At 41.7% G+C, this 8,277-nt stretch overlaps 1 protein-coding gene across 1 annotated transcript; it reads left to right on the top strand.

Moving 5' to 3' along the window:
* Positions 1 to 244: 244 nt before the first annotated feature.
* NDUFAF4 (NADH dehydrogenase (ubiquinone) complex I, assembly factor 4) lies at positions 245 to 3,140 on the top strand (the record flags this gene model as incomplete). Its single annotated transcript, XM_010293610.1, has 2 exons — positions 245 to 342; positions 2,582 to 3,140. Coding segments are annotated over 2 exons (395 nt in total), but the record flags the coding sequence as incomplete, so codon positions are not given.
* Positions 3,141 to 8,277: the final 5,137 nt, after the last annotated feature.

The raw sequence follows: 8,277 nt of genomic DNA, 5'->3' as shown, positions 1-8,277 counted from the left end.
GCCGTGAGCGGGCGCTTTCCGCCGTGCCGCTTGGCCTTGACGGGTGAAGCGGTGTCATTAACGCCAGAGCTGGTGGAAAAACGAAACCTTCCCCAGAAGCCCCGCGCGTCCCGGGAGTCGTGCCGTTCCTCTGGGGAAGAGATTAAGCTGGCAGGACTAATGAAAAGAAAACAATTCGACTCTGATCTGTCTGTTCTGTTTGTTTGTTGTGGTTTCTTTTTCTTCCCTTCTTCACTGTCTTTAGATCACCCAGAGGTACAAGAAGAAATTTACAGGAAGGACGATAGGCTCCTCGCCTTGTTAAAAGATGTTTATGTCGAGTCCAGAGATCCACCTGTGCGGGTGAGTATGTCTCTGTAGGAGGCATACCAGCATCAGCTTTGTCGTTTCAAACACGGCACAAATTCTATATGAAGAAAAATGCTCTGTTAGCACCTAAAAGTATCTTTTTATAGATAAAAATAATGTTTTCGTTACTCTCATATATCAGTAGCACTGACTGAATTTGACCCTGGGTTTTGAACCTGTGACATATTGTAATTATAAACCTTTTAAATGCTTACGCAGTCTTCCTTTTTAACATCATGTTGCTCTTTGTTTTTCACCAAAATTCCCGCTTCTGTTTCCTCTAAGGCAGAAGAACAGTTGGCCAACCTCTTGCAAAGATGCAGGAGTTTGCCAGAGATCTCTTGTGTTGTTGTTAGAAGAAAAGAGATTGGGACTACTGTGGGAGCATGGATGTGGTAGAGGACAAAGGCATTAACGTTTTAGTGGAGTCTTTAACTACTGATGTTAATGTCATACTGTGCAGAGACCTTTCCTTATGCGGCTGAGGGAGTGCCTTAGTTTTTTTTTTTTCTGCATGACCTTCTGGATTGTTTGGTTATCAGTTTCCTCATTGCCAACAGCTGCAGTCTTTGACTTCAAAGGTAAAGCATGCCCCTTTCAGTAAAATGCAGCCTGGGGTCCAGTCTTCTCTTTTCCGCCATGTTACATTATGGCTTGTGCGTTTTACCTGTTGCATTATTGGACCACTTTATTCAGTAATAAAAATTTTCTAATAATCTAGCAAGAAAATTCCTAAGTCGCTCCAACTTGCCACTTTCACAGTATCTTCTATTGAAGACTGAAGGTATTTAAAAATGCAAACAGATTTCTGCAGTGTCTCTCTGAAGTTTCCAAGTAATCTCTATCCTTAATTTTCATAATAGAGGCTAGGACTCTAATCTGGAAGTGCTGAAGGTCTAATTTCAATATATTTCACTATTCACTTGTAAGCCTGTCAAGAGAAACTTGAGAAAAAGACAAAAGTGGAACAAATCTTAGTGCTTGATTCCATGCCTGCTCTGAGTTTGCTACCATGTAAGACTTGCTCTTGTGGTGTGTCTACTTGTAGTTGCTAGGAGGAGCATGATTAATATGTTAGCATGGTGGCTTGCAGGCAAAACTTCATCCCAAACTTCATCCAAAAGCTTCCTTCCTTGCCTGATGTTATTCTGAATACTTTGTGCATCGTGTATGTATACATACTTATATGTGTATTTGGAACATCTGTCTGTGATAAATGGAAAAGCACCAACTCTTAAGTCCTGAAGCGGTAGATACCCTCAGACAGATCATTTTATTAAGACTTGAAAAATTGTTCATTATCTGAGCACCATTTTAGCACAAAGTAAAAGGAAGAAATGGAGAACTGGTAGCATCATCAGACATTCTCTATAGTTTGGAAACAGACATGCAGTTATAAGTGCTGTAGCATCCACATCAGTTTTCTCAGGTTGTGAGTTAATACAGAGTGTCTGTGGGCTAATCAGTGGCTGTGGACTCTGATAACTTTAAAAGTACTTTTTCTTAAATTTAAGAAAGGTTTTCATTGTGTCTTTTTTTGCAGTGTCATTCACTGGTTAAATCTTAATAAAAGGCAATACAGGGAAGGCACAGCTGTTTTGGAAATTACTTGGAAATTTGAAGGGACTTGGAAGAAGAGACTTCACGTGTCTGAGCACTGCCCATTAGTAATGGGACTTAAACTCCATACGACGCTGCAAAATAGTTTCTTTTTGTCCAGAAAAGCTTATTCTCTAGATAGAGCAAAAGACGGTATATCTTTTAGTTGCAAAACTAAAATCTGAAAATGAAAGGAAGGGGAGAGAGACTATATGAAAAAGATTCCAGTGGTATCAGAAGAAGGATACCAATTTGTACTTTTTTTTTTTTTCCCCTTGCCATGAATCAGTACCAAAGATTAGGTTATCTGCATTTCTGTTTGACTACCAAAATGTGTAGTTTGCCTTGTATGAAGGGCTGCTGAGTCTGCGGAACACTTAAGAATTCAGTGGATGGTACCTTTTCAGAATTTGTGTGGGGGTTGACCTCGTGTGTAGAATGGCTGTGGAAGAACTGACAATTTTTGTGATATCAAGAAGCAAGGCTGGGTAAGCATGATTACTTTTTTTTAATGCTGTGAAAATGGTGAAAGCTAGCAGGAAATGCCATATTTAGGAAAACAGCTCGGCTTCTACAGTATGCATAGGAAACAGAACTGCTGTTAACCTCTTTTTGTTTTCCTTCCCACAATTAGGTAAAAGATGGAGGTGGTGAACATCTTCCATGTAAACAGGAGGAAAAGAGACTTACAAAACTAGGCCACTTGGGAGATCTAGATGTTAAGAAAGTTCCCAAAGGCAAAATTTCCATTGTGGAGGCTCTAATGCTTCTTAATAATCACAAACTTCATCCTCAAATATGGACTGCAGAGAAGATAGCAGTGGAATACAGCCTGGAACTGAAAGACGTCAACTCTCTTCTGGAATTCTTCATTCCTTTCACTGTGCAGGAATTTCCTAAAGAAACCAAAAAAGCTATAAAGCCAACATAAAAATAATTACCAAAACCTTGTGTGATCTCACTCGTGTCTTAATTTTACTCTTGAGTATATTCAGTGTCTGAAAAGAGTTGGTAATATGTCATCCAACAAGGCTGCTTCTTTATACCAGTAAGATGTATTCAAGCAATTCCATTCTATACTGGATAGCTTCAGTTAAATACAGCAATTGTAGGATACAGTTTGTAAATCAGAATGTAGCTAATAAGTCGTATGAGAGCATGTCACACAGTTCTGATTATCCCATCCATATGTTACGGGTTCGGTTAAAACACCAGTTCTAGTGAGAACTTTACCTTAACAGATTGCCTTTCTTAGCAGAGACTTCCTGGCCTTCAGCTAAATCAGTGCTCTGTGTGTATTAGCTCTGTAATTTCATGTTACAGTGTTCTTTCAAGGACTTGCTGTCAAGGTGTGTGTATATACGAACAGCTGTATTTCTTTTATATGAGAATGGAATAGTATTTATACTTTGTTAAGAAGGTTAACCACAAGATCATTTGGGAAATTCAGCTGTGTCAAACTTAAAATAAAAAGAAGGTGAATAGCAAGAAGGCCTCTTTCTGATGCTGGAACAGTAATGACTGATGTGTAGCTCCTCTTCCACTCTATTCTGATTTAGCTTAAACACCTGCACTTCCCCAGCTACTGTCTGTCAGTCAGTGAATTTGTAAGGAGTGATGATCTTCTAACATCAGTCTCTTGGCAGCAGTCTATGGCACCTACTGTATGAGAAATAATGGTTCATACTCTAATTAATAGGTAGGTATGAAATGCAATTGTATCTACTAATTGGACCCACTAGTAGGTCTTCTGTAAATGTCTGCCTGCTGTTACAATAGCCATTTTTCCCTGTGGAGGCCTCGTCTGACTGACCCAAATGTGGGCTAGATCAGGCCATGTTCCCTCACAATAACTTTACTGTCTGTCAGTCAGTGAATTTGTAAGGAGTGATGATCTTCTAACATCAGTCTCTTGGCAGCAGTCTATGGCACCTACTGTATGAGAAATAATGGTTCATACTCTAATTAATAGGTAGGTATGAAATGCAATTGTATCTACTAATTGGACCCACTAGTAGGTCTTCTGTAAATGTCTGCCTGCTGTTACAATAGCCATTTTTCCCTGTGGAGGCCTCGTCTGACTGACCCTAGATCAGGCCATGTTCCCTCCCAATAACTTACCCATGTGCTACCAGATGGAAGATGAACAGCATCCTTTCAGTTGTTAGTAAAGGAGGACACAAACTGTGAGGAGGTAATGGTGGATTGTAATCTTCTTGATACTGTGACTATTCAGGTCTGTGTAGGTAAGGAAGAAGTTTTGCACTGATGATTAATACTGTGGTGAAAACTGGTTCATGTTTTCCATATAAGCTGTGGAGGGGCAGGAGGGCACAGTCAGAACTGATACTTAAAAAGGCATTATGATTGCCTTCATTCAAAAGAAACAAAGGACAAAACTTAATTTTATGCAACACTAATGTTCCCAGTGCCCCTCACCAAAGAAGTTGAATTTAAGAGGCTGGAAGTCAGTACCAGGCCTATAATGTAACTTTCTTTTTAAGAACTTTCCTGCCATGTCTTAGATTTCAGACTAATGTCTTACCAAGAAGATGATGGTCAGCTTTGCTATTTCACAGCAAGATTCTTTCCACTCCTCTCTCTGAGATGGAACTGGGTATTTACAGTACAGTTTGCCGGAGTGTGTTCAAGGTTTTGCATAATTTCATTTATGAAGTACATAATGCTGTACCTTAGTGGAAGATGACACCTAAGTGCATTGTATAAAAATTTGGAATTGTTAGTCTTTGGATGTGTGGACTGGGGATAGGCTTGTCATTCCTCCTGTAATGTAACGGGGACAGACCTGCACTCTGAAACTAGTGCATCTGAGAATCTTACATTAAGATTCTTTTGTTTTCCACAGAATGATCTGATTTATAGAATGTTGTAACAGAAATACTTTACTGTTTGAGTACTGTTCATCCTAATGTAATATTTAGGGTAATATTCAGAAAACGGCTGTGGAATGCATTTGGTACAGATACTGGCATTATGATTGGAGATGTTGTGATTTCCTTATTTTAAAATGAATCTTTTGATTAGGTATTGGAGTTGATTAAAAACTCACTACAGTCAGCACCAGACAACAGCTTAGCCGTGCCCCTTGACTAACTTGGTATTTATCTTGGCTGCTTTTGTCTGCCTTTGCGAACTGTCTTGTGATGTGGCTACACCACTACAGTACCTGTTTCATGCAGAAAGTCCCTGGAGGCATTATGGTATACTACTGCTTTACTTACGCGCTTCAGCAGGCACATGCTTTGGGATGTGTGGTGCTCATCATGTTCAGTGCGCCAGCCATACCTTCAGGACAAAATCTTGTCCATGAATGAGATGATTGCAAAGCTATCCCCACTTTCTCTGGAGCCAGGGTCTCATTCTCAGAATATGTTGTCCACGGTGGGGAAGCAGGCAGGTCCCACAGCACAGAAGTGGGCCAGGGACCCATATCCCTGGAAGCAGGTGAACTCCCGGTGGCCCAGAAGGCTCCTCTGGAGCAGGGAACTTCTCCGGCACAGTGCGTTCACTTCAGCAAAAGTAGACGCAATGCAGTTTGCTGGCCGCACACAGATTCTTCTGCTGGTCACCTGCCCCACCTGCTGGGCAATGTCAAGCCAGCATGATGAAGGCATTGCTGATGGTATGGGATCATGTAAAATCTGTATCTTTATCTGTGCAAATTCACCATAGTCGGAATGTTTATCTTTCACTGTCTCTTCAGACATGGAGTGTTTTACTTGCCCAAAGCTCACAGGAAGATCCAGGAGCATGGATCTTTTTGCTCTGGTGGGAAAGCCTGTCCCTGATCAAACACTCTGAATGCTACCGTCTTGCCCTGTGTAGGCTACTGGCCACAGCCAGCTGCAGGTCCTTGGCAGGTGTGTGCTCAAGCTGTGTTCAAGTGAGTATATGTTTGAAGATAACGCTGTCTTTAGGGTTGGTGTCTGGGACAACACTATTCTCACTTGTGTCTTTTCTAGAACTGCTTACTTCCTTTCTTCCAGTTTCAAGGGACTCTTTACTTATCAGTTATCTTGCCAGCTTACCAGTTTCTGGTTTTGATGCAGTTTCTAATCGGAAGAATAATGATATTTTCTTTACACTTTTAACCTGGTTTTCTCTGTGTCCCTTTCTGTCTATATCCCTTTCCTGTAGCTGTTTGGCTGTTGGCTTAACGGAAAGGTACGCTTCAAAGCAACTGTTTTGAAGAGGTAATTAAAGGGAATTTGTGGGCACCTGCAATTCAGTTTTCTGGTACTCACATGTGGAGAATTTTTCATGTTTCATTGCCATGCATGCAGTGCACCAAATTTAGCTCAGATGGTTTTGGCCACCATATAGAATCATTACATTTGGTAGGGAACAACCTACCTCACTCAAACTGCTTTGTTCTTGCCAAATTAATGTAAAATGTGTAGCAAGTATAAGCTTTGGGAGCCTGTAAGGGATTTGTTTCATTTCTAGTGTAAATGGTGCACGGTTAACAAACTTCTTTATATGTGGCATTATTACACCAGCTTTCCAAATGTCACTGAATAAAGCCAGGGCCTCCTTGGGCACTGAGACAGAGTGAGTACACAGGGCAGGCTGAGCCTCATTTGGAAATGAGGGTTACATTCCTGGTGAGACATAAAATTGAATTTCCTCAGGGGACTTCCAGCAGGTGTACTGGAATTCCTGGTTTGAATTTTTCAAAAAAATGTCTCTTTAAGGAGAGTCTAGTAACTCACCCACGTTTTCTGGGATATAGTCCTGTTCCTCCAGCCTTGTTCTGTTGTGAAGTCTATTCCCAGCCTTCTCCAGGCAGTCTGCTCTGCTATGAAAACTTTATACAGCTTTGCTCGTTGCTCTTTACTGGCTTATGTGCAAATGTTGGCTGTATTCTGCCCTTTCGGTATCAACAACCTGTTTTATTTCTGCAGAGCTCTCTTGCCTTCTAGGAATAGCACATCTGCTGAGGTAAAGATGAGAGGATTATGCACATGTTTTGTTCCGCAGAACTTACGAATAGGACAGATTTTCAAAAGGGATGTAGCTTTTCATACATCTTCAAAAGCTGCTCCTTTGGGATATGTGAAACCAAGTAATCTTGTGCTATCTCACCGTGTATTAATCGTAGCTAAGTTCTTGCAGTCTGATGCCAAGATGGCAAGATTGGAGCTGTGAGGCAGGAAAGAGTTTTAACTCTGCTTTCTGTGCAGGTTAGTCAGAGGGAACTTCAGTACACAGAGTGATCTTTCTGTAGCCTTCCAGTGCTGGGAACTTGTCTTTTAAGCTACCGCTTTTTACTCAAGGAGAAAAGAAAATGATGTTTATACGTGAGAGGTATGTACTAAACTTACAAAATGGAATATCTTATTTCTGTATTGAAAAATGGAATTAAACCTCAAGTAGTCATAAAACAGGATCAAAGTGCAAAAGTTTAAAGAGACAGCTGTCTCGCCTTGTTTCATAGGAGCACCGTGCCTTCATGTTTGAGACTGCATGAAGCTTCGCGTTTCACGGCTCTGTTTCGGAGCCCCTTTCTAAACAGGAGTTTTCTGGTTCTTATCAGGTGGTGCCAGTGTTGAACTGGCAGCAGGGGAGGCCTGACCAGTGCAGGTGAGCTTCAGGTGCAAATGGATTTTGTCACTTGAGACTGCGGCAGTTGTACGCCGACTGGCGTGCTATTAGCAATCGAAACACTCTGTCAGTGCCTGTTGTTATTAAATCCGTTTCCAGCTTTCTACAAGTCTAACAAATTCTGTAACCTTTCACGGTTCAGGTATTGCTATGTTGTTATCAGAGATAAGTGTTTTCTGCTAAAAAACCCCACCAAAACCCATGGAGTAATTTCTCTTAAAAACTTAACTTTAGTTTTCTCGATCTGCAACAATTTGGCTCCTATTTACACGAGGCGACAGCGGCGTTGGGTAACAGCAGCTGGAAGGAGTGCACTGCGGGAGCTCCTGCGGCTCCGTAGGGTGGAGCGGGGTTTGATGTGTCTGCTGGCAGAAAGAGAATTGATAAAATAAATCTGCCAAGGTGGTTCTTCTGTGACTGTTGTGCAAAAGAGGTGGGATGTTTTGGCCTCCTGAGGGGAGTAGTACTGCTGTATTACCCAGGAGAGAAGCGACTTGGGGGTAGGATAGACCCCCCCAGTCATCTCCTATAAGGATTCCTTGCACGGGAATGGAAACCACATGGTGTCTTGCAGGCCTGAGGCTCACAAGTCACTACTTTTTAGAAAGCTGAGGGAGGTGATGGTGTAGCTGGAGGAATCCCTACCTTTGAAATAGTCACCCAGTGGGCAGCCACCCCTATGAGCTGGCTTCAGCCAGGGGGTCG

The sequence above is a fragment of the Phaethon lepturus genome, unplaced genomic scaffold (genome assembly GCF_000687285.1).
Source record: "Phaethon lepturus isolate BGI_N335 unplaced genomic scaffold, ASM68728v1 scaffold29258, whole genome shotgun sequence".
NCBI lineage: Eukaryota > Metazoa > Chordata > Aves > Phaethontiformes > Phaethontidae > Phaethon > Phaethon lepturus.
Note: the sequence above shows the minus strand (reverse complement) of the source record. Positions and strands in the feature narration are given on the sequence as shown.